Source organism: Podarcis raffonei, chromosome 3, assembly GCF_027172205.1.
Source record: "Podarcis raffonei isolate rPodRaf1 chromosome 3, rPodRaf1.pri, whole genome shotgun sequence".
In the NCBI taxonomy this organism is placed as follows: Eukaryota; Metazoa; Chordata; class Lepidosauria; order Squamata; family Lacertidae; genus Podarcis; species Podarcis raffonei.
Window position 1 is genome coordinate 68,633,627 of NC_070604.1, and position 25,211 is coordinate 68,658,837.

At 39.6% G+C, this 25,211-nt stretch overlaps 1 protein-coding gene across 3 annotated transcripts in view; it reads right to left on the bottom strand.

The window, feature by feature from the left end:
- The window catches only part of SYNE1 (spectrin repeat containing nuclear envelope protein 1), a 302,115-nt gene that overhangs the window by 20,609 nt on the left and 256,295 nt on the right, over positions 1-25,211 (bottom strand). For 2 of the 3 annotated variants that reach the window (XM_053382199.1, XM_053382197.1), the window contains 10 exons: positions 19,602-19,764; positions 14,147-14,334; positions 12,962-13,112; positions 9,843-10,025; positions 9,520-9,657; positions 7,489-7,680; positions 6,502-6,835; positions 5,078-5,146; positions 3,108-3,250; positions 492-618 (listed from right to left, as the gene is read on the bottom strand). In XM_053382199.1, coding sequence (XP_053238174.1) covers positions 492-618; positions 3,108-3,250; positions 5,078-5,146; positions 6,502-6,835; positions 7,489-7,680; positions 9,520-9,657; positions 9,843-10,025; positions 12,962-13,112; positions 14,147-14,334; positions 19,602-19,764 — 1,688 coding nt within the window. Of the gene's footprint in view, positions 1-491; positions 619-3,107; positions 3,251-5,077; positions 5,147-6,501; positions 6,836-7,488; positions 7,681-9,519; positions 9,658-9,842; positions 10,026-12,961; positions 13,113-14,146; positions 14,335-19,601; positions 19,765-24,353; positions 24,550-25,211 lie in introns of those variants that run through there. The other variant, XM_053382198.1, reaches the window with a different exon arrangement.

Consider the following 25,211-nt stretch of genomic DNA (forward strand, 5'->3'; position numbering starts at 1 on the left):
AAAGACCCATAAAGTCATTTCGTACAATTCATTAAATTTAAAATAGACAGTGTGTCACCCTGATACAAGTCTTAAAATAAAATCATTAGGAAATTATTTGCATCAGCCTCTTGAATCTCTCTCGCTCAGAATGAGTGGAACAACTTAAGCCAACTTCCATAAACTGTCTCAAGAATGGACTTAGCATTGGATAAGAGCCCCAGAAAACTGTTGTCATCCTGATGTACCAATGATAATGTGTGTCCCATGATCAAACAGTGAACAAGAGATTCCAAAAGATTATGCAATCCCCTGCTAATCTCTTGGTAAAGACCATTAACCAAAGCTGCCACTGCAGTCTCAGTGCTGCTCCAAAATCAGATTGTAAAGAATCCAAAAAACAGCTTTCACCCAGATGTGCAAGCAGTACGATGTGCTTCCATGGTTCAATGCTGCATGTAATTAACACTTGTTTTCCTCACATTGCAAGTTCAGTTCTGAATATTACTTACCAGCTGTTTGTGTCTCCGTGCTGTTCAGGTTAATAAATCCAGACAGCTTTTCCTCTTCCTCTTTCAGTTTGTGCTCAAGTCTTCTTACTGAATCTATGCTCCCACTGCATTCGCCCAGAAGCTTCATCTGTTTGAAAAAGAGAGAAACCACTTCTCATTATTTGTGACCATGCTGGAGAAACAACAGAACTAAGAGTAAAAACCCAGGAATGTTTACTCAGAAGTAAGTCCCACTGAGTTCAACGGGGCTTACATTCAGGTAAGTATACATGGGATTACATTTTAAGATTCTAACTACAAAACAATTTGCATGCTAGTTCTTAATACAAGTCATTCCATGATGTGATAGATAGAACTCCACTGTCTTAATGGTTTGAAAACTTTGTATGGCTATCCCCTTGTTTTTAATGGCAATTAAACACAAGAAAGAGAGAGATTATGGGTTAACAGAAATGTTTTTGCTATTGCTGAAATTTCAGATATTTAACTAAGAAACTAATGCAGAGTATAAAGATGAAAGAGCTAAAACTGAGATCACAGTTTGCTTTTAACAGGCACTTCAGGAATCACTGTTAATGTTTTATTTAGTGAGATGTGAGTTGTTGCTGGGCAAGCACTAAATCTATAGTAATTCACCAGATTGGGATCTAAAAACCCTTGGACAAAACCCCACTTAAGATGTACATCCAGTGCAATTTTATTTTTCCACTTAACAGCATTGCAAAGGGTTGGACTAGATGGCTCTCATGGTCTCTTCCAACACCACCATTCTAGGATTCTATGCATCACAAACTGCTTTTGAGAGATCAGTTTCAAAAGAGGTTTTTTCTTGTGACCTGGTGGTGGTGGCAGCTGTCCAAGAGTCCCCTGCACAAGCAGAACTAGTTGTATGGCTCACTGTATCCTTGCCCACCTGTCCAGATCACAGTTCACCATGTCACACAAATCTTCAAAATGTTGGTGTGTGTGATTTATTAAGTTATTGCTTTTTTCAAAAGTTACAAGTTCTATTATTCCCTGCCTGTGTCTGCTTTCCATTGCAGCTCCTGACCGCTGGAATGCTCTTCCTCCTGTCATTTTGGCGTTCAAGAAATCTGAGGATGAATCTCTTCACTCCCAGCTCCTTTCCCTCCCCCCCCCCAGTATTATCCTGTTTTTAATTATTTTTCAAGCCTTTCTTGTCTTTGTATGGATTTAGCTTTAGGTGCTGTGTGAATAATAATAACTTTTGGAAACACTTAAAATGTGTGGCAGACATGTACCCCCCCCAAAAAAAAAACAGAAGGAAAAAAGCTTCAGGAGAACTCCACAAACAGCCCCATCATAGCACAGAATGCTGAGAGACTGAGAGGGTATGGGGGAAACCCTGAGATAGAGAAATAGAACAGAGTGGTTGAACAGGAGGAACGACGAAATGTATATGGAAGAAACAACACCATCATTGTCTGGGTAGATGACTTCCTGGTTTACACTAAGAAGTTATTTTTCAGTGTCTCTAGGGAGGGAAGAAAAAGTTGCCCAATGATATCAGTGTAGAACCGAAAACATTTAATGCACCTAAACCAGGTGCGAGTGAGTTCAAACTCTAAAGACAAGAAAGAACTCCTGCCAGTTCTCAGTTTTTATTCAGTGTGAGACATTTAAGAAACAACCCTGGTAAGGAAAATTCCAAAACAAAGCAGTTCACTGTCCCTAAATTGTTAGCTTAAAGTAGCTATTCCTGGAAAAGAGTGACTTATAACAGCCCAGAAGTGTATCTCTCACACTGTGAGCCAGACTCTAGGTGATTTACTGTGTTGTCCAGAGGTATTAAATCCATATTGCAAGCTGGGCTGAAGCTGAGAGTAGATTACAACAATTCTGCAGTGTTTTCTATTGCTTTCTCCGCCCGCCCCCAATTCAGATTGGACTGACAAAAATCCCACAGTACAATTCATTTTTATATCTATTGCAAGTATAAGTGATAGGCTGGCAGAGTGGTTTTCCTGTGGTGTAGCACATTGCTAATATTGCAAACCAGAGGTGGGATTACTTAAATTTACTCAGTCCAAATCAACCACTTAATTGCTAGGTAAAACCTCATGCTCCATTGACTTGCATGCACAGTGGCTGCTGTTAAGTGTAGTGTAGTGTAGTGTAGTGTAGTGTAGTGTAGTGTAGTGTAGTGTAGTGTAGTGTGTGGTGTAGTGGTTAAGAGCGGTAGACTCGTAATCTGGTGAACTGGGTTCGCTTCCCTGCTCCTCCACATGCAGCTGCTGGGTGACCTTGGGCTAGTCACACTACTCTGAAGTCTCTCAGCCCCACTCACCTCACAGAGTGTTTGTTGTGGGGGAGGAAGGGAAAGGAGAATGTTAGCAGCTTTGAGACTCCTTCAGGTAGTGATAAAGCGGGATGTCAAATCCAAACTCTCTCTAATGTGCAACAACTAAAAGGAATAATAAATTTTGCATTTGATGGAAGGAACTCTATATCTGATGCTAACTTTACCCCCCCCCCCAAACCCTCTCAGCAACTGACTCAGGTAAGACACACACACTACGAATAGCAACAATACGAATAGCAATGAATAGCAATTTTATGTCCAGCCACCAGGAGGGCTAAGCTCACAGTACTTACATAGCCTTTGTAGCTAGAATCTAGTTCCGGCCCTGTTGGTGTTTTACTGCGGATTATGTTCTCCGTTTGCTGTATTTGGAAACGGCTGGTGTCTAAGGCCTTGTCAAGCTGTCGGATGTGTGTTTCTAAGGAACATGGTTCTCCTGTAGAAAATATAGACAGATAGATGTTACCAAACTGAAATGTCTCAGTGAGTAGGAGAAAACACTGAAGGTGGTGCTACTAGGTTTGAAAGCATGACAAAGAGTTAATTACAATAGCATGCAGGTGACAATTAGATTTGTAACTATTATACAAACATATCTGCAACTATGTTGGTTAGTGTGTGTGTACTGAGAAATGAATAATTTTTAAGCAGGACATATCAGGAAAATTCAATTCCCCAAAACAATTCTAGAAGACTAAGCACTCTGCACTCGTTTCATTGTATCCTCAGACATTTTGCAGTACTGTACAGTGGTACTTCATGTTACATAACCTCCAGGTTACGGAATCTTCGGGTTATGGCCACACCGCTAGTGCATGCACAGAAGCGCTCTGCGTGCCGCATGTGTGCGCAGAAGCGCTCTATCATGCCACGTGGATTTTTTGGTGTGTGCATGGCAACCTGAAACGAATTAAATCCATAACCAGAGGTACCACTGTATTTGTGCTAAGCAGGCAACTGGTAAGAGCCTAAAAACTGCTGCACTCCCCACACACCCTGTATAAATGCTGGGGAATTTTATAGTCTCAGCATGCACATACACATTTACTTGAAAGTAAGTCCCTCTGATGCGGGTGGCACTGTGGGTTAAACCACAGAGCCTAGGGCTTGCTGATCAGAAGGATGGTGGTTCGAATCCCCGCGACGGGGTCAGCTCCTGTTGCTCAGTCCCTGCTCCTGCCAACCTAGCAGTTTGAAGGCACGTCAAAGTGCAAGTAGATAAATAGGTACCGCGTTTCCGTGTGCTGCTCTGGTTCGCCAGAAGCGGCTTAGTCATGCTGGCCACATGACCCGGAAACTGTATGCCAGTTCCCTCGACCAATAAAGCAAGATGAGCGCCGCAACCCCAGAGTCGTCCACGACTGGACGTAACGTTCAGGGGTGCCTTTACCTTTACCTAAGTCCCTCTGAATTCAAAAGGGCTAACATTTGAGTAGATGTGTATAGCGTTGTACAAATAAATAAAGTTTTCCTAGATTTTCCTGAAAACTTGAAAATATTTGTAATGCTCTGAGCATTACTACTAATTTTCTGGTATGGCAAGAAGGCATTATGCTAAAACTCATGGAAATCTGGAAGAACATGGCCTTGAACAGTAAATTAAACTGTAAAGCAGTGAAGTGACCATAGGACAAATCTTTTGCTATGGAAAATGACTTAAAGACTTCTCCATTAAAGCCATTTCAGGGTGCCTTATTTCTTCTTCAGAAATATTGGACAATAGCCTTTATCTTACTAATATTGTGATATTTCAAACTGTGCAAGAGGGTTAGAGAATATAGAATCAGAAAGGGAGATGTTATCCTATTTTCACATCCTCTTCTCCCAACCCTCCCAAGCTGATTCATTCTGGGGGGCGGGGGTGGAATGTTAGTGATAATGTACTTCAGATTTGTTTAAGGAAGTTGTAAGACAGAGGCTCTGCCTTTTGAGAAGTGTGTTATCCTAAATATCCTTTTACTCTCTTAAAACACTGTGATTCTATGATTTCTATCTCCCACCTCTCCCCAGGAAGCACAAGTTACATAGATGACCTATTTCCCCCTCAATTCATAGGCTATGCAACAGGAATATTAATACCATTATGTTAAGCAGAATACTAAATATATAAGCAAATATCCTTATTTTCTATCAACATGCTGGCACTGATGTGTGAAGAAGAGTGGCTGGGATAAGTAGTGACTAAGAAAGCAGATATGCCAAGGAAGAAGGCAGTGTTATTGGTGGTTTAGGTCTGGCTATCTTTATGATATCTGTTGCCTACCATAGACATTTCTAAGAGCATTTTCAGTAAGTTTTATATAGGCCTCAGGGCTCCCAGGGATCACTATATCTGGAAAAATAAAACACAACCCAAAATGACTGCTTATCAACAATTATTTCAGTCTCCTTTGCGTCAGGCACTGAATCTCCCAAAAGGAGAGTAAACCACCAGTTCTACTGCTTTTGAGACATTAACTGAAATTAATCTTTGTGTATTCTCCAAAAATGGTTCAAGGATCCAAATGAAACAGGCAACAAGGAGAAACCCAAATGTGCAATTACATGATGAGAGACCAGAACTGTGTATTTCAACCCCCATCTTGTTGTACTTATGATAATGAAGCCTCATGAACAGAAGCGTATTCTGTGACTTTAATCTGTTTTTATTTATTTATTTTAACCCTGGGACCTACTGGTGAACAACATCTGGGAACAGTGTGCTTGCTGGGTAAGCTAGGCTTTTAGTCTGTCCTTGCAGGGATGTCCTTGTAATTCCAAGCTAAATCTTAGTTTTTGTACTGTTAGGCGTATGTATTTCAAAGAAACAAGCATAACTGAATACACATGCTTCCTGTTTGACATGGAAACCAGTGTTTTGTAACTATGTATTGGACAAGGACACAAAAATATAAATCAGGCTTAGGTTTGTGGCAGATGTGCATGTTATGCTCACTTTTGGGAGTCTCATTAAATTCCATAGTACTATGGAAACACTCACAGGAGCAAGTTGACGCCATCCTTTTACCTCTGCTGCACTGTCCCACAGAAACTGTCTTATTAAAATATTCTGCATGATTGTTATTTTCTAGGACCAGCATGGTCACACAGCTAAGCATGTTTAACCCATGAGTCTTAAGAGTCAAAACGGCACTGCTAAATTCCCATTGTCAACTCCTGTCTTACCTAAACAAGGGGTGTGCCTGATCCTTTTTGAACATGGCACCCATGAGTTTGACACCACAGACTTTTAGCTGTGTGCTAGGCAAGGCAGTGTGAGGTTGTTTTTCACACATCATTGTGGTGGCTTGGAATACAGCAGCTGGCATTGCAGAAGCATTCCCTTTACTAGTTCAACACATGGGGGCTAATTAAAAACAAAATTCATCAAAGTTCATGAGACTAGGCCCTGAACCACAATGACTTCAAGCCCAGCTATTAACTAAACTCAAAGTTTTCCAGGAAAATTTGCCTTCTGTGACTGCTATGACTAATAGGGTAGCGCCAGCTAATCTATTCTGTCTGAAAAAATCTCTTCCAGTTCCTTCTCTGACAGTCTATGAAAATTTCCTAAAAAGCAACCATATGTCAGAGCTGTTCATGTAACCGGCAACTTTACGCCAAGAACTAGGCCAATAAAGGTCAGCTGACTTAGAAATGTCCCTGCAGAGCTGTATGAAGGGATTAGAGATGGGTGAGTGATTATACCTGCTAGGCTTGCTGCTCCTCTGAGATAAAACTCTTTGTCTTCTTGCCCCTCCACTTCTTCAGAATGCAGCGCTCTCGAAACGGCCGTCTCCAGGTCCCGGCTCAGGTCATAGTCATGATCCCATTCCAAGGGGATGGAATCTACACTAGCAGGAGTGTCACGTCCTGACCTTTCACTTCGGAGAGGCTGGGGAAGAGACAGTGAGAGGTTGGAGGAAGGGTGTGGGGAGAGGACACTGTCTGCAGATTTGTCATGCCAGTGTATGTCAGAAAGATCTCCCGATTCATCCAGATCCACTTCGCGATCAGAGAGGTCATGCTCATCATCTGTGAGCTAGAAGGAAACATTAAAGAGTCAATTAATGGTCTTCTCAATGGATCAGTGCTAGCTCTAGCTAGGTCAATAAGATAAAAGTGTCATTGTGTAACATTCAAACTCACAACATTCTCATTATGCTTCTTTCTTTTCTGGTTTTATGGGTGTGTTGTTGTTTTTAAAACTCCCATATAACACTAATAAAAAAAGCTAAAAATAAGCATGTCTTGTATGTTTAGTGCTCATCTCTATGGCTGCCTATCAGGTAATTGTCTCTGTTAGATAACATCTCCTTCCAGCAAGGAAATTTACTGCAGTATCTCAGAAATGAGCCAAAATAGTCATGCATTTGGACCAGTACTAGGTCTTTTTCTTTCATCTTCTGAAAACAGCAGTCTGATTTCCAGATATTTCTTATGTACTTCTCTTTTGCATTTTCAGCCTGGAAACTTAAATGACTAATGATGCCTCTCTAGATTTAGAAGTGTACCTTTCTGCATAGAAACAAAATAATGGTCCAGTGGGATCCACTGTGCAGTCCATTATGGATTGTGTAGCTCTGATCTTGCAAATTTCATGCTTATGCATTCACAAAGCTTTAAATTTACCATACTGAATGTCCTACCTCTGTAAGGCTTTCAACAATTGCTTATGGTGAAAAAAAAACTTACCGGGAGGCGGATTAGTTTTTTATGATACCGTTCAACTCGGCCAAAGACCTCCTGGCAGTATCGCCGAAGCTCATCAAGCTCTTCTTCAATGACAGCTGCATCCAGAGGCTCACTTTTTTCTATCAGCTGCTCACCCTGGGCAATGATCTGTTCAATTTTGTTGTTGTTCAATGATATCTCCTGCTGAAAGGCCTGCATAGCATAGTTATAATGAAATTTTAAGGGGTGTGTGTGAAATGTTTCTAGTAAACATATTAATTAAAAGATCATTATAACACCTGTTATTTAAATACAGATATTTCAAGACAGTTAAGATAACCATTAAACTAGTTCATTTACTGAAAATGTTGTATCTATAAGACATTTATATTATGGAGAGTATCTAGATCAGTCTTCTGTAACCTAGTGCTCTCCAGATCTCTCGGGACTTCAACTCCCATCAGCCCCCGCCAGCACTGGCTAGGAATAATGGAAGTGGTAATTCCAAACATCTGGGGAGCACCAGGTTGCTGAAGCCTGGTATACAACAAGCACACAGCTGACCAGGCAGTTGATTATCCCATAGGTAAACAGAATAGAAGGAAGAACACAAAGATTCTCAAGCCATACTCTTGCATTGTCAAACCGCTTAAGAAGCCAATCAACAAAGATAATGTATATTGTATTCTATTTTATATTGTTATTATACACCACCTGGAAATAACACATAAAGATCCTGCATTCCTAATCTGTTATGTTAGTTGGTGACAATTTCACTTTATTTAAGTTCTTTCAGACTCAGGTGCATACCAAGGTTTTAAAATATTTAAACAGTTATCAGTATAAACAAAATATATGTGTTTTTTGAGGCACCATCTACAACACAGTTGTTCAGTCATGGTGCCTTCAGCAATAGCCCAAATGATATAATTTGTGGGCAAGTTCAGACAGAAGACTGATGTGATCCTATCTACTGTCAGGAGTCTATATTCAGTTCTTTCACCACACAGACCTGATTCCTGGAACAAAAGTATCCTTAGTTGTTTTACACTGCAGAGCTAATGCAAAATAGGCACACAGGTGGAAAGTCAACTTGACTTCAAAACAAAACATGCCACTAGTATCACAGGAACCTAGACATTTGGCAGAAGACCTGAATCCAGAAACTCCTGAGTATGGGGAACCACAACTGCCACCAAGAGAAGCAATGACGATGGACCCTTAATCGTTGCTCCATATACTGTTTCCCACTGTGACGTGGAAGGGAAGGGCTGTGGCTCAGTGGCAGAACACATACTTTACAAAAGGTCCAGATTCAATCCCCAGAATCTCTGTGTAGCGATGGAAATATTCACTGTCTGAAAGCCTTCAGAGCTGTTGCCAGTCAGTGTGGATAATACTGCACTAGATGGACCAATAGCCTGATTCAGCTTCCATCTAATAATAATACCATCTAATAATACCATCTTCCATCTAATAATAATAATAATAATAATAATAGCAGCTTCCATCTAAGAATCTTTAGTTAGGACAAATCTTTAGTTAGGACAAAACCGAAATGTCCCCTCAGCTCAAAAATGTTCACTTGTACAAAGGGACCTTCTCCTCTCTATTCCCTTGTGTGCACCTTGTCCCCTCCCCATATCTGCCGTGGAGGGTTGAGGGTAAATCCAGTACAGATTTAGGGAGCACGCTGGGGAAGTAGTGCTCTTGGGCAAGTGGAAATCCTTGAACTGATGAAAGGCTTAATTGGTGCTACTTTAGATACAACCCAGTGACTTGTGCTGGGCATTTCTCCATCTCTTCTCTAAATATGGGTAAAGAAAAGCAACTCGTGAACAAACAATTAAACTTTCAGATGTCATCTGTTTGCTTTCGCTTGCCAGAACTGATTTACTTGGTGTGGGCTGAGAATCCCACTTAGTGCTTTCCTTTCCATTTTCATGTTTATGAAACTTGCTCCGAATAAACCTTTTAAATAATGTGTAAAGTGCTTATTGGGTTTTTTTGTTTTGTTTTGTTCCTGTGTGCCTATAGGTTGCATTTCTATACCTTGAGCTGCTTTATCTTGGCCTGAACATCACACTCTGAGAAATGTTCAATGTTGGTTAACTGTAGATCCATCTCTGTAAGCCATACTAGAATGCTGTCGCGTGCCGTCTCAAACTCCTCACGCTGACCAATGAAATGCTAAAAAAGGAAATAAACCTAATTTAAATGCTTATAGCCTTCAACTTTATCAAACATAACTTAAACAGAACCACCACAACTACCACATCAGTTAATAAAACTGCAATGTTCTCAACAGCAACTCCCCCCTTCCCCTGATCCAAAAATATACCACCATAAGGAATGAACTATGAATGGAGAAATACTTTAAGCCTGCGGAGGATGGAGGTCACTCGCTTTTGTAAATTGTCCCATCTCTGGTTTCCTTCATGGACCATCTGCTTGAGGCTGCAAGCAGAGTCAGTGCGGTTCTCTCGGGCCAAGCGGCGGTACTGCTTGTTAATCAGTTCCAGCTGAGTCAGGCTTTCATGAACTTGTCGCTGAAAAGCCTACAAGAATAGCAGCAACAAAAGAGCCTATTAGAGCACTGGCCTCTGTAAATCATGGTTTGTATTTTCCTTGTCCTTGACCTTGGCAACAGTACCACAGAAGAGAAGAGATCTTTGTAGATGGAAATTACTATCAAGGATATTACATGCATGTATGAAGGGGTAATTTAAGAAGTGACTTTTGATTGGTGCTACAATATTCTACTAAGAATAAATCAATTCAGTTTTCCCTTACGTGAATCCAGAGCTACACAATACATGTGATACTGGGATGTCACTGGATGAGACCAAAAGCACATCTAGTGCTACAACCTGTTTTCACAGTGGCCAATAAGATGCCTATGGGAAGCCTGCAAGCAGGACCGAAGTACAACATCAGTCCCTCCATTTGTGAGTCTCATATGATCAAAACCTTTTTCGTTATGGGAATTCAAGGACTTAGGATGTTGGGCAGTAATCATTTGTGATCCTACAAAACATCCTCTTGGAAAACAAAGTAGATGGTGTGTGTGTGTGAATGTGTGTGTTTGGGTGTGCTAAATCAACATTGGGAGTGGGAATGAATTCTCCATTACAACAAATTGGCTAAAGATCCTAGTCATAATTTTTCCATTGTCTGTAGCTTGGTGTTTTTCCTTGAGTTATTAAAAGTTTTGAAGCAGCAAAAGTCCCCACAGGATTCTTCCCATAAATTAACAACTCAGGTTAAATGTCAATACGTGGAAAGTAAAAACATGGATAGGTAAGAAAGAACGAAGAGAAAAGAAGAGAAGAGAGTTTTCAAATGCAATGGAAATGGTAATCAGAGGAACAAAACATGTTTTAAGATCAGCAAAGTATCTCTCTTACAGAAACAAAATGCACCTGTCTCTAAATGTATCACAAATACATTTTATAACAGGCAGCCCTTATGTCTAGTGAATCACAGTTGCCATGTAATCTGTTAGTAACTTTTGTTCAAAGGATGGACAGCTGCACATGCTTTCAAGCTCTCAGTACTGTATTAACAAGAACATGTTTCTAAACTGACTTTAGCAACATCGTTTACAGTGAAGTTCAAAAAATATCTTCTCAGAATTAAGTCACACAGTCACACAAATGAATTAAATCATTTAGACTTGTTCCTAGGTGAGTGTGTTTAAGCCTGAAGCCCCAGTCGCCGGTTAATGGCAATGGCATGAGTGAGAACCGTCACATCAGCTAAGCTGGAATTTTAGAATCCTCGTCCTGATAATCAACCAAAAGCACCATTAAGGACATAATCAGAGAAACTCAAGACCAATCTTGATAACAATTTAGGTTCTTGGTACATACAAACTCTACAGAAAAGACCAATGTATGGTTTTTAAAAACCTTGTGGTGTGACGATTCACAAACAAGGAGAGGCTCCTGTGCCTTTAAGAAACTGTATATAGAAGGTGGCATTTCAGAAAGTGATGCTGTTCCTCTTCTACACAATTGTTACAGGAATCTCACCCTCTTTTGCCTTTTGTCGCCTTAAATCCTTATTCTGTGACAGAATATAGAAATAGTGAATGAAAGAAAAGTTCCAAAGCCAGCTAGAAATATTTTTGGAGCTTTTCAGTGAACAGTGAATTTTTATTCAACAGTAATTATACAATTCAGCATGTAGGAAGGAGAAAGTGATTTGAAACAGTCGGAATAAAAGGAGATGAGACAAAAATTACAGGACACTAGCTTCAAGACGAAATCAAGCCAGTTTTAATAAGAAAGGCTAATAAAATATACTTGGTTGAGTTTCAGTGGAAATCATTAATATATGAATCTTCAGTGAGTTAGGGGCAAAGGAAATGAGTAAGAAGAAAAGTTTGAAGAACATTTTTCTTCAGAGAAATTGATTACTCATCCTGCAAACCAAATAATGCATATGAGTGTTTGCATGATGAAGTTCTACTTGGAAGAGCCTGGCAATAGTTTGCAAATGAAATTAAAGAGAAAAGAAAGGATGGTGGGAAATTACCAAGTTTTTAAAAATTAATAACTTGCGTAAAATTGGATGGTAAGGAATGTATTGAACAGTTCTCTACACTGTACAATCAGAAAACTCATAGTGTTCACATGAAATATTTTCAGTCCCCTAAATCATGCCAATTAGCCAATTAGAGCCAGTTAGCTGCTTCCTGGTTCAGGCAAAGCTTGCTTGCATTGAAATTGGCAAACTATGGTTTGCATATGCTCACCAAACCAGATTTAAAACCTATATTTTGAAGCTGTTTTCCAATACTGGTATGAATGTTAAAGATTACCTATGGTTTGCCTGAATTAAGCAGTAACTAAAGACTCTTGAGGGCCTGAAGTAAAGACAAAATCCCATTCCTTCAAAGGATGATTTGGAGATTTGGAAACAATGGCTGCATTCACACATGTTGCTAACTCACTATTTAGCATTCATGCATGAGCCTTGTGCCCACTTCTCTTGCCACTTTTCTCAAGGATGAGACTAGAAGGTTTTGCTTCCAATTTTCAACTGACCATGGATACTTGTCAGGCTGGAACCATCGACTGTGGTTGGTGTTGAAATACAGTTTAGGAAAACAAGCCAGTATTAACCAGATTTGAAGCTAGCTTGTTTACTTAACCCAGAGTTAATACTAACTAGTTTGTCTGGTTTAAGACTTAAGAATTAACTACAGTGAGTTAAAAACAGAAGGGAAAACATCCTATTGCCTTCTTGTAGCTGTGCTAAAGGAGAAGGGGTGGGCGGGCAGAAGAAACTGAGGCCTATAGCATTATGTAAAGAGTGAGCTTTCTTTGTCTCTAGCCAATTATTTCTCATGAGATGGCTGCAAAAGTATTAATCATTCTATATTAATAAAGAACTTCCCTATCAAGTAACATGTTCTCTGACAGGTCAAGAATACGTTCACTGCTGTAATAGGATCAAAAGGTAATATATTTCAAATGTAACAAGTCACCTCAAATTTCTTTAGTTCTTCCTTAGCAACCGTGTACAGTACGCCAGAAGAACTAGGGAAAGCAGCTGTTCTTTCAGAAATTTTTAGCCAATCTTCAAAGCGAGAATAATCATCCAGGAACTTTTGCCATAGTCTCCATGTCTCTTCAATCCTGAAGCAGAAAATGAAAAATGAGTATAGGCTGTGATTCACTTTAATGATTTTTCAACTTCTCATTTACTTCACCAGCTGCAACAGGGAAATCATACTGCAAACTTAAGCATGCCCAAGCAAACAACAGTTGTACTGAACAATAACTGGTTCTTAACCAAAGCTTGATAGTAAGTTTGATTAACAAGCAATGAAAATCGTTGGCTGAGCTGGAGCAAGACAGCTGTGGGCTGTTGATTTTTCTCTTTATACATGGCAAATTGTCATTTGGAATTCATATAAAAATTGTAAGATGTTTATAATAAGGGTACAGTAAACCAAGTGCTCAGCAGAATAGGTCCAGAAATGCAATCTTGCTTTTACAAACTACAGCTGCTCTCTGATGATTTCTCAGCGCAAAAAGAAACCTTCTCTCTGTGTTAAATTCTCTGTAGTTACCCAATGTTGAATTTAAGGGACAAAACATCCTGGAGGCTTCCTTTCACTAGCACATGAATTGGTATGTCCATCATGCAGTATAGCAAATTACTAATCATACAGGGACGCACAGCATTAAATTGTAAATCATCAATGGAAATAAAATGGTCATCGAGATAAACTTATCAATGGGTTTAAAAAACAATAACCAACACCCCAAAACATTCATTGTGATGTTGGAAACTACCTTATATAGAGATCAATCACCCATCTAGCTCAGCGTTGTCTACACTACCTGGCAATGGCTTTCTGGGGTTTTAGAGAAGCGTCTTTCCCAGCCCTGAATGGATATGCTAGAGATTGAACCTGAGATCTTTTGCATGCAAAACATATGTTTTTAGGATGTGCAGCAGTGACAGACTCCTTGAACTATATATGCACAATCAGATTGCTTGAACTATATGCACACAACTCTATGGGCCCATCTGTTGAGATCCAGCCCAAAGATTTGGGCCAAGATTCAGCAGCGGGTACTCTGCTGAATACAGAATGACAAGGTTTCATCCATTCTAAGATATACTGAGGATCATCTGAGGACTCTCTGGGTCGAGCGCTTACTTGAGTCGCCTTTCCATTGACATAGCACAGATGTTCCGCCACCTTCGGTCCAGGTTCCGTGTGGCCTGCTGGATGGAGTCACATTCTGTTTCAGTGGCACAAGCGTCACAGTCATGGAGCAGAACTTCACAAAGGTTGAGGACAGATGCAACTCCAGTGCTATGTTTCTCTATGTCCCTTTGCAGCTCCTATAGGTCAACAGATGAGCTTGTAAACATCTTAGACAAAAGAGGAGGCAAGCTTAAAAAAAATATGCAGCAGAAGCAAACAAGGCAAACTTGGAACAGAAATGGATGAAAGCAGCCTATTTGGCAATTGATTACAAAAAAGCCATTCTGTGATGAGTGGTTATCAACTTGTCCAACAGTTTTTGACTCAGATTCTAAGTGCATGTACTGAAAAGTAAGGTCCACTGAAATAGTGACATTTAGGGAGGAGAGGGAAGCAGTCAGTCACCACACCTACCCACCTGTGTTCTTCTAAAGTAAAAGTAAAGCAAAGCCTTTTGTACTAGCTATATTAGCACAAATATTTTTGCTTAAAAAAAGAAGGAAAAAGTTATGCTGATAACATTGATATACATATTATGGATTACACAAAGTAAGCACTCATTTCTTTCAATTTAATATTGAGTATATCTAGGAGCAGTTCTTTGAACCCTGAAAACCCTCTTAAACCTCTCTGCTTAATTATGAAATAACAATCCTTATATAATCAAATGAATTGAATTTCTGAGTAACTTCTCTTTCAGGTGTCAGACAACTGAGTGGCACTTCAAAGCACCCAAAGTGCTTCCCTGCAACGACTTGATTTGAAAACTAAAATTGTCTTTGTTTAGCCTTTATCATCACTTCTCTATCATTAACCAGCTGGGAACTTATTGTGGTAAGTAATTAGCATCGTTTATAAAAACCTTAAAGTCTGGAATTAAAGGGAGTTATGTTAAACTAAGTTTTACAATATTTAATATGCCAACAAAGGCAAGTAGCTTAATTTTAATCACTAGTGAACATTTTTGATCAACAAATATTGATTTTTGTTTTTCAAATCAGAGCCTAATTGATCTAGAAAATTATCTAGATAACAATTCACAAAACAGTGCAAGTGTGCATCTTCTGTTAACTTCAACAGGAGTTGCCTCAGACAAGAATTACTGATGTGAGCAATGGTGAGTAAAACTGGTGCCTTCTGGGTTGTATCTGCTATGCTGTGCCATATATACATCTTTCATGGTCCCATATGATCCCTGTTTGGAGGAATATGGATAAATATAACTATATTATTTTAAAATACAGGCTAATGTAAAATACAGGATGGTATGTGTTCCTCAAGGGCCAGCTTTGACTGGAAACAATTCAACAGATAAAAAGGTTCATGTGAGATGCATGTGTGGTATACAGTACATGGTGATATCTGCAGTACGAAAGGAAATTATTAAATGGATGGATGGATGGGTGGGTCATATGGCAATGGAATCATCCTCATAAAAGAAGTTAACCCTAAGCATGTGATTCAACAGTTTACAGTATCACTTCTGGACTAAACTTGAACAGTACAACAATAATTCTCAGATTACTGAAAATTTCTAAATCCTGGAATTATTATTGTGAAACAAGAATAGCTATAACTATGGGACAAGTTTCCAGTGAGAAGATGTCACTTGGTTTGAAGTTCCAGTAACATTTCACACTCCTTCCTTGACAACATTTTGCCTTGTTTACATTTCTCCAAAACGTTTAGTTTCCTCCCATGTTTCAAACTATGCCCTTTCTTCTCTTCCATTCCTTGAATATTGTGTGTGTGTGTGTGTGTGTGTGTGTGTGTGTGTGTGTGTGTGTCTAACAGGAAATATAACACCAGGAACAGTGCTCTAAGTAGTAATATGAACATGTTTTCATGGAAGACAATCTTACTCGGCCATGAGTGATCGTCAAAGAAAGAAAGAAGCTCAGAGTAGGGCACTGAAAATAACGACTAAGTTAGGTCCATTAGTTTCAACTCTGTACCCTTTGACTGTGGGGTACAAATTCAACCCATTTTAGATACACTGCTATGCCAGAGTATAATTGTGAATAAATGGTACCTAGTTTTACTTTGAATATATTAGTACTAGTGTCTGGGCAAAGCTGCAGAGTCACTAGCTTGCAGGATTTGCAAGATATATGCATCTGGGGTAAATAATGACCCCCACAGAAAATATATTAATGGTTCAATCCTTTTTCTGGGTCCTTCTCAGAAATAAGTCTCACTGAGTTCAGTGAAATTTAGTTCACAGTATTACAGAGTATTATATTTTCCATATTTAAAGCTTTTTTTCTTATTTTTTGTGCATGTGCACATACAGTATTCTTGTGATCTTTTCCAAATGAAAAACATCTGCATAAGCAAGATGTGACTAGATATTAACCAGGTAATGTAATTTTGTGCCCATATGTACCTGTATGCCCCAGTCAAAATCTACATCATACATTTCATTGTAGCCAGTCTATGGCCTTTAAACCCCGAGGCTGCAATCCTATGTACACTTACCTGAAAGTGAGGCCCATTTAACTTTCTAGGTAGGATTTCACTATTAATCTTAGCCCTGTGGCATGTTGCCTGAAGACACATGCTTTGGAGAAGCAGAAAGACTGGAAAAGTTCCAATATAGTGAGCTCTATCAAGAAGACACCATGGGTGGAATTCAACATCATGCCAAGGCGATCATTCTATCAGCCCAAGCATTTCTGCTTGCCAGATGGAACGATCTGCCCTCTCCCTGCCAGCCCATGCTGGCTTTTTTTGGAGGGGGGGGGGTTAACTATGCAAAATGCAACATCTCCTGGACTAATGTGTGAATCAAATTTTGAATTCCTCTGAATTTTGCAGTTCTTTAATTAAAGAAAATACTCAAAACACTGCATTTAACTTTAGGACAAAATACATTTAGAAATTTTGTGATATAGCTATATCTATCTATCTAATCCAAATGCACATTTTTGTTTGGATACTTTCTTAAAGCTGCAGATTGATATAGAAACACAGACTTATGAATGGTCATATGTAAAACTGATGTGGACCCAAAATAGACTAATCCATCCATTCCAGTGTAAAGGTAATGAGTAAATGTGTGCTCAGCCTTTTCACTTTAGACATTGTAAAAGCTACAGCTGGGTCTTGCCAAAAGTAGCTTTTCAGTTGTAGTGAGAGAGCTATGATTCTTTGACTCCTATATGGATTTTTTTCTGATAGCCATTCACACTTTTGTTACACTGAAATTGGAGGATAATAATGCAGAAGAATAGGATTCCCGAGCTGTTTATTTGGCAGCATCACACTGCACAACTTTCCTGGATCAATCTCCAGTAGCAAAATTTACAACTGCTTGTCCCATTTGCAAAATGAAGCAACACTCCACCAATCTGCATTGCCTTCATGCATCTTTTTAGATACAATTCAGGTTTTTAAAGTGATTAAAGAGCTGTGCCTCTAAGAGACTAACCCATTCTCTTGCTATCCTGATGAATCTTTACAAGAGTACAGTGTTACTGCCAGGTCCACTGGCTTGGCCGCAAGATAGTGGTTGCCCGGGGCCGCTTGCGTGTGTGCGTCTGACGTCAGCATGCCTGTGGTGCACACGTCTGATTTCAGCGCACCCACTGTGGGCAGGACACATTTTTGAGAGGGGGTGCAAATAGGTACCCCCCCCAGACTCCCTCAGTGGAGCCCGGCTCTGGCGCATAGCTAGAGCTCCACTCTGCGGTCAAGTCTGAAGAGAGGCGGCAATGTTGCTGCCCCTCTCCTGCACTGGGCTGGTCATGCCAGTTCCCTCATTCCCAGCCTCTGCTCTGCTCCTGGGTCAGGTCTGCCTTGGGAGGCAGAGAGAGGAAGGAATGTCACAGCAGCATTGCCTGTCCTCTCCTCAGCTGGGCAGTGTGGGGTGTGCTAAGCAGGAGCATATGCTCCACCACTGGGCATGCTTATATCGGGCGCACCCCCCCTCAGCTTGTGCTGCCCCACGTAAAAAAACTGTGGGTGCCCTGAACCACACTCGGTGCCTATGGTGACTGCATCTTGCTTACTTGCAGAAAGGACTGCTAACATTAGTTGTCTATGTATGTTAGCAGTGTGATGTGGAGGAAAACAGGATAAAAGGTATGATTCTTCTTCCATGATTGGGGGTGGGGGTTTCCTTTTAAGTATCAAGAGTAACAACTGCAGATCCCCTGAATGCATTAACACATCAAGAAGATCAAACCTATCCATTCTTAAGGAAATCAGCCCTGAGTGCTCACTGGAAGGACAGATCCTGAAGCTGAGGCTCCAATACTTTGGCCACCTCATGAGAAGAGAAGACTCCCTGGAAAAGACCCTGATGTTGGGAAAGATTGAGGGCACAAGGAGAAGGGGACAACAGAGGTTGGACAGTGTTCTTGAAGCTACCAGCATGAGTTTAACCAAACTACGGGAGGCAGTGGAAGACAGGAGTGCCTGGCGTGCTCTGGTCCATGGGGTCACGAAGAGTTGGATACGACTAAACAGCAAATGTGTCATATATGCACTGCAAAATACAACCATTCTTTGTGGCTGCCTGATACTATAGAACTACTTTCTTATAAATATTGGGAGCCATATTGTAATAAAACTTCTCTTTGGGTGGTATATGGAGACCGGAAATGTTTCTTATGTGAAATATTATAACAACCAGCAGCAAGCACGTAGAATGGGGTATGCCGAAAATTATTTTAAAAACAAGAAGAAAACCTTGTGATTAAGTAAATGTATGGAAAGAAAATGGCGAGTTGAGATCTCTAAAGGGCATTTTTAGGACTACAGATTCATATAACCAAAAAACAATACAATGAATGCTCAACATCTTAACAATGGCTCAGGTTTTTCCCCTCTTCATTCTTCTTGTTCTGTGTTCATGGCTCTGCAGGTTATGCACAAGCTTGAAAGTTAAACATTATTTCTGTATAGCTCATGCAACTCTGCATGCAAACGAATTAAAGCACAGGTTTAAAAACAGCCAATGATGAACATATATTTTGGTATCCCCAAATATGGAGAGTCTCAGGCATTTATAATGCTTGCAGTGTACAAACACAGAAGGCTTCCTCCAAGTCTATGGCAGTAAACAGTGCCTTGCAATCCACTCCAAAACTCCCACACAATGAAAAGCTAATTACAACAGAAGCTGACATTCTGGACATAACATCACAGTGCCTTACCTCATTTGGTAGGGTCAGTGAGCAGTTCCATGTTGACAGCAGAAGACTCTATCAGAGTAATGCTATAAGCATCACCTGCCATGAAATTTAAGGGCATCTTCCTCTCACTGCCCTCTTGCAATATTGAGCTGGATACAGCAGGCCCAAGCCTGTACCACACTTGGATCACTCTCACCTTTGTGCAATGGGGAGTGTGGGTGTTTCATGATTTTTTTTTGTTCTTCTACCTCAGATTTTTGTTTTACCTGCTGCTCATTTAGTTTCCTTTGAATCTCCTCGGAATCACAGGTTTCATAGACAATGGGCTTGGACAATTCTGACTCAATGTGGGCAAGCCAAGATCTCAAGATGCTCATGTTCTTATCCAACTGCTGGACTGCCACCAGGGTCTCCTTCAGCTTCTTCATCCTGCAGGATCACAGGCAAGATCATGAGTATGTTACTTAATAGTCTGCATTGTTAAACAGCATATTTATTCTCGTAATTTTCTGTACAGTAGTTGGGCTTTTACATCTGAGCACCACGCTCTTAGGTACAAATATTATAAACAAGGGCCTATACGTTTAACAAAATGTATCTTATTTCATGACCACATCTTGATACAGAAGGCACTGCCAAGTAGGAAAACATTTTTGTGAGATTAATATACCAGTACATAGAAAAATCTGAAACGTATCTCTACAAACCCTATTTCTGAAGTCTTAGACTCTACAGCTCAGTTCTCAGAACACACTGGAAGTACTAAACACAACAACAAAATGCTTTCAGATGTGAGAGTGAATTGTAGTATTATTTTTTACTGTAGCACTACTCTTTTTACAGTAGAAGTGGTTCTTTCAAGATGCAGTGCTGTTAAGATAAAGAAAAGACTTCTTGGTACCCATTTTGGTCCAAGTAGTGTTTGCCGTTGATAATAGCCACCATAACTTTTATCTTGATTAGCAAAGAAATGAGCTGCTATTCAGAATTTTTCAGGTTATTTTTTCTTAGTGCAACAACTGTGTAGTTGTTATGGGGAATCCAGACCTCTTTAATCAGTGCATAACTTTTCATGTGGGGCTATCGCATTTTTCCCCAACCCAAGATTGCACTATTTTTTGCCAACATTTTGATCTCTAACAACATAATTGATGCAGAACAGTGTATTGTCTTTTGTGGTTAAGCTATATCCACAATGAACTGTTGGCACAGCTCAAACAAAAGCTGAATATAAAACAGAAAAAAACTTGGCCCTAAAAATCTTTGGGCCAATTTATTTTGCTTATTTTTTCTTCCCTGTACAATTAAGTACTTCTTTACTCCCACATACCGGATTGCATAGAAAACAGGTGTGGGCTTTCAGCACTTATACTTCTCCACAGGACCTTCCACATGATGGAAAGGATCATGTGGAGAAAAGAAGTGGCTGGTTCACATATCAAACAGCCATTTGTCAACTTCAGTAGGAAGAGATTTACTAATCTGCAGGGGCCTTTACTGAAACCTTGTTAGAAGTACATTGGTGTGTAACAAGAAAATTAACAATTCTGTTTGGCTGCTTTTGGAACGTAACTTTCATAAGAAACTAAATACAAATTCACTTTGTTTTCCAAGGGCTACAGCATGTTATATTAAATTGTATTTTTTTCTCATTCAAATTTAAATTTAAAACAATATATTTCTTATAATATACACTCTAAAACACACACACAAATAAAAGAAGTGCTTTATAAATTTTTCTCCAAAATCCCGGTAGTGGCTGAGTGTTCTATAAACAAACTGCTATTCTCACAACATAAATGTGATAGTCAACTGAAGGCTAAATGATTTTGAAAGAAATACTAGCTAGAAGCAGAACATATACATTTAGAAAACCAAGTACTATTTGTCACAATGAAACACAAAATGCGCCCAAAGTATTTACTTTGATTTTACAACTTTCATTTTCTTCATGGCAGCAAATCTATCAAATATTTCTAAAGCAAAATATGTTACATACAATTTCACCCCTATTAGCCTTGAAAAAGACTAGCAAGGAAAATTAGTGAAGGCAGATGAAGCAATTCTTTTCAAAACAAGAAAAATAATGAACAAACTTATGGATGATTTACACGGATCCCCCACCCCATGGGAAATAATTTCCCTTTAATTAACAGATTCCTAATAAAAGATATGCCAGAGTGTTTTTACAGTGTTCAATTACAGGGCCCAGAAGGGTGCTACCTTCCTTAGCAGCTGTTTTAGAAGAAAGAGGTAGCCCCCCCCAATAATTGATCACAAGGTGTGGTGCATGCACACTATTTGAATGGGAATGCTCATTAACTTTGGGGGCAACCCCCTCAAATATTTTATTGGGGGGGCAAAGGGACCTCAGCCCCTAGGAATTGGCTCCTGTGTTTAGATGGCTATAGCAGGCATAATTTGGTTTAAAATGGTTGTGGTGGGGAGAGTACCCAGAAGATAGGATTTCACTGAAGGCTCTCGCACCCCTGCCCCAATGTGAGCCTTGGATATTGCCCTCTAAATATAACATATTCCAAAAGGTATATGCAATAGTTGCCTTTTCAGACACAAAGTGCTGGAATAGGTGCCAGTCTCTCAGGAGAGAGCAGCCTAAACCAAAATGTACATAGGTCCACTCTGTGCATGTACAGCTTTTAGCATCTTTAGCTTGACAGGTCCCAATCTGATCTCCAAGCATTGTTTTCCCATCATGCCTGAACACCCTAGGGCTGCTGCTGCGCAGTCGCATGGAAAGGGTGTGGCTTACCTACTACGTTCACAGATGGTCTCAATGAAAAAGCAAAGCGGTAGAAAAGTCGCAATCATGCATTCCCACCCTGTAATTGTGAAGCATTCACAGTGCAAATTCGCACAATTGCAGGTGGAGCTAAAAGCACTGTACCTTGAAATAAAAATAAAGTGATGCCAGAAGAGAAAAAGACTCACTTAGATCTATAGAGGGATTGCAAAAAGGCACAATTTCCCGCTTGCTGGTTGGTTAATATATGAAACAGCAATACCGAAAAAGATTAAAAGTAAAAATAAGATAATAAATGAAGGCATTGAGACTAATTGCGGCATTTTCCTTATGTCTATATGGGGGGGGGGCAGGGAAAGCAAACACCTGGGTGCTCTTCTAGACATTTTTGCAGGTTTTTCTGGCAACATACCAGGCAGCTTTCCGTCTCTGCCTGAAGGAAAGTGTGAATTAAATAAACACTTTTTAGTTTTAAACACCAGCAACTGAACCAAAACCTCACATTGTAAACCTGCTTTAAACTTAGGTAAGCTTAGAATCAAAGCCTGAGGGATATATCCACACGCTTTGGGTTTGGAGAAGATTAAGTAGAAATCATGACAGAGCTATCAATAGCTTTTCATTCATCAAATGGCAAATCCCCTGACTAAGCCTAGCAACATAATTTGTGCTTCAAACCACATGGAAAATAAACATGTGTCCATGGGCTTACTCCAGCCGTTTTGCTCTCTGGCTTGAATCAGGGCTTATAGGATTTGTTTGCATGCATGTTATCTAGGAAACACAGTTGGGTGGGAACATGGACACATACTAACTCAAATAGATGTGCAGGAAAATGTCATGAAAGACAATGAAACGAATGTAGTTCTTGTTGTGTGTATGTGAGAGACAGAGCACAGCTGCAGAGAAGCCTTTATCTCCTTTGAGGTAAATATGCAGCAGTATCCTTGGGAGTCAGTGTTCTAGGAAAACCTGCAGCGATTCTGAAAATCCCTAGGCATGCTGCTTTAAGAAGCTTGGTCTAAGTCCTTTCTCTTGCTTCAGACAGCTCATGTGCAAAATAGCAGCTTGAAATCATCACATGATAGGTTTAAACAAGGTTATATACATTTAGCAAGCCTGATACACAAGTACAGTAAGTCCCCTGTGACTTGCTGTAAATTCCTTACAGCCCACATCTTAACCATATGACCTTGCTCACTTTCTAATCTAATTGTCCAGGGTCATTATTCTTCATTAACAAAGATCTGTAACTTTAAAAGTAACTTTATATTTGCATTACACTAACTAGTTTAAATCCTAAGTAATCTGGCATTTTTATATCATTTTAAGAATGCATGTGTGGGGAATTTTTTTGGTACCATTCAACACTATGATATTTCTTTTTAGACGAATACATGTCTTAAAGTATTTTTATACTGAACATGCATTTACTATTATTCAAGTGCACTATATTGTATCATGAAGTCATAGAATCATGATTAGGCCAGACAGCTGGCTTCTAATAATAACTTGTAATGGTTTTTTAAATTTTTTTAAAAAAGAAGTGTAAGGTTCTTTCAGATTTCCCCCCAGCTTTATTTCAATTCTACAAGGTATAACTATACAGATCTTAAGATCTTTAGAAAAAAAAGCAAGTTGGATTCAGATAATATATCTATATATCTAGAACTTAAAGCACCAAAGAAGAAGAAAATAAATCTGTTTCCTAGCGACTGAGAAGGCTGTATTGCAGGTCTGATACTGGTTCACTTATAATAACATTCTCTTAGGAAATAAGTAACATATAAAATGCTATGTATAGCTTGCTGGTAATATTTAGAGTGTCTTTGGTGGTTTAAGATAAATTCAGAATGCTGATAGCAAGGATCAGAGCGTATATCCTGCTTGAAATACTTCTGTAAAACCAGTCTCCATGCCACCCCTTTTCTGTGCCTCCTTTACAGCACATGGAAGACTGTGAAGTCAAATGCATTTTCTGCTATGGCTCATGTGTAGTTTGTGATCCTGCATTTAACTGGCAGTAAAACTTAGGTGTACAGTTTCACTGAGCAAGTCACTCCGATGAGCAGGGTGGTTGCTTCCAGTTCATTTTGCTCATTCCAGAACTGCAAACATTTGTGCTTTATAAAATGTAAGGATCTGTTTATCAGCGCTTAGCTCCCATTTAGTCACCTACTCAACATGGAAAAGGTCTAAAATAGGAAAAGAAACACATAAAAGGAAAAAATAATAATGAATCAAAATGTTCACATGCCTTGTCACATCGCAATTGCAATCAGGGAGGTCTGAATCCACACTGCGGTCATCTGCCATCTTCACGGCCCATAAATCCACCAACACCAGCATTAAGCTTTCCAGCACAAAAATTAAGAACATTCAGTCCAAAATCTTCTCAAGAGTGTGCCACACAGAGCACCATGTGCACACACAAAACGCTCACACACCCAACAAATGCTAGTAACTCACTGCCTGATAATATGAGCCCAAGCAGTGACAAGTGGTCATGTTTCTAAATAAAACTTACATTCATCAACATGTGCCAGGGTGATCTCCTGGAATGTAGGACACGAATGGGGGAGGGAAGGGGGGGGGGAGACTCTACTGCAGACTCTGAACAGTTGTAGACTCAACTGTCCAGGAGAAAATGTGCCCGGTTACTGTAAACAAAGCAGAGGTTTGTGTGTTTCTTTCCTTGTTTTGATGGGTAATATTGGGGTGATTTCTTTTTATAAGAGACAGAATTCCTACTGGACTATAAGAGGCAAGGGATTAAAAAAACGAAGAGAGTAAGGAAAAGAGAAAAAGTTTAAGTTCACAATAAGTTTAAGATTACTACAGCTTGAGTAAAGATACAAAAGAAATTGGCACTGAGCACGTTCCTTGTTTAATGATTTTATGCACTACCCCTCCGAATGAATATCAATAAACTTGGGCACAAACCAGCCACAGTGAAGCAAGTCCCATTGGTATTAATGAGAGGCACACAAGCACATATGTAACACTTATACTGACAGCAAGGGAATTTAAAATGTGTTTAAAAATGATAGACATGGACACTCTATTTTGTGGGGGAGGGAAATCATAATTTATTTATTTTTACTGAATGTATTTT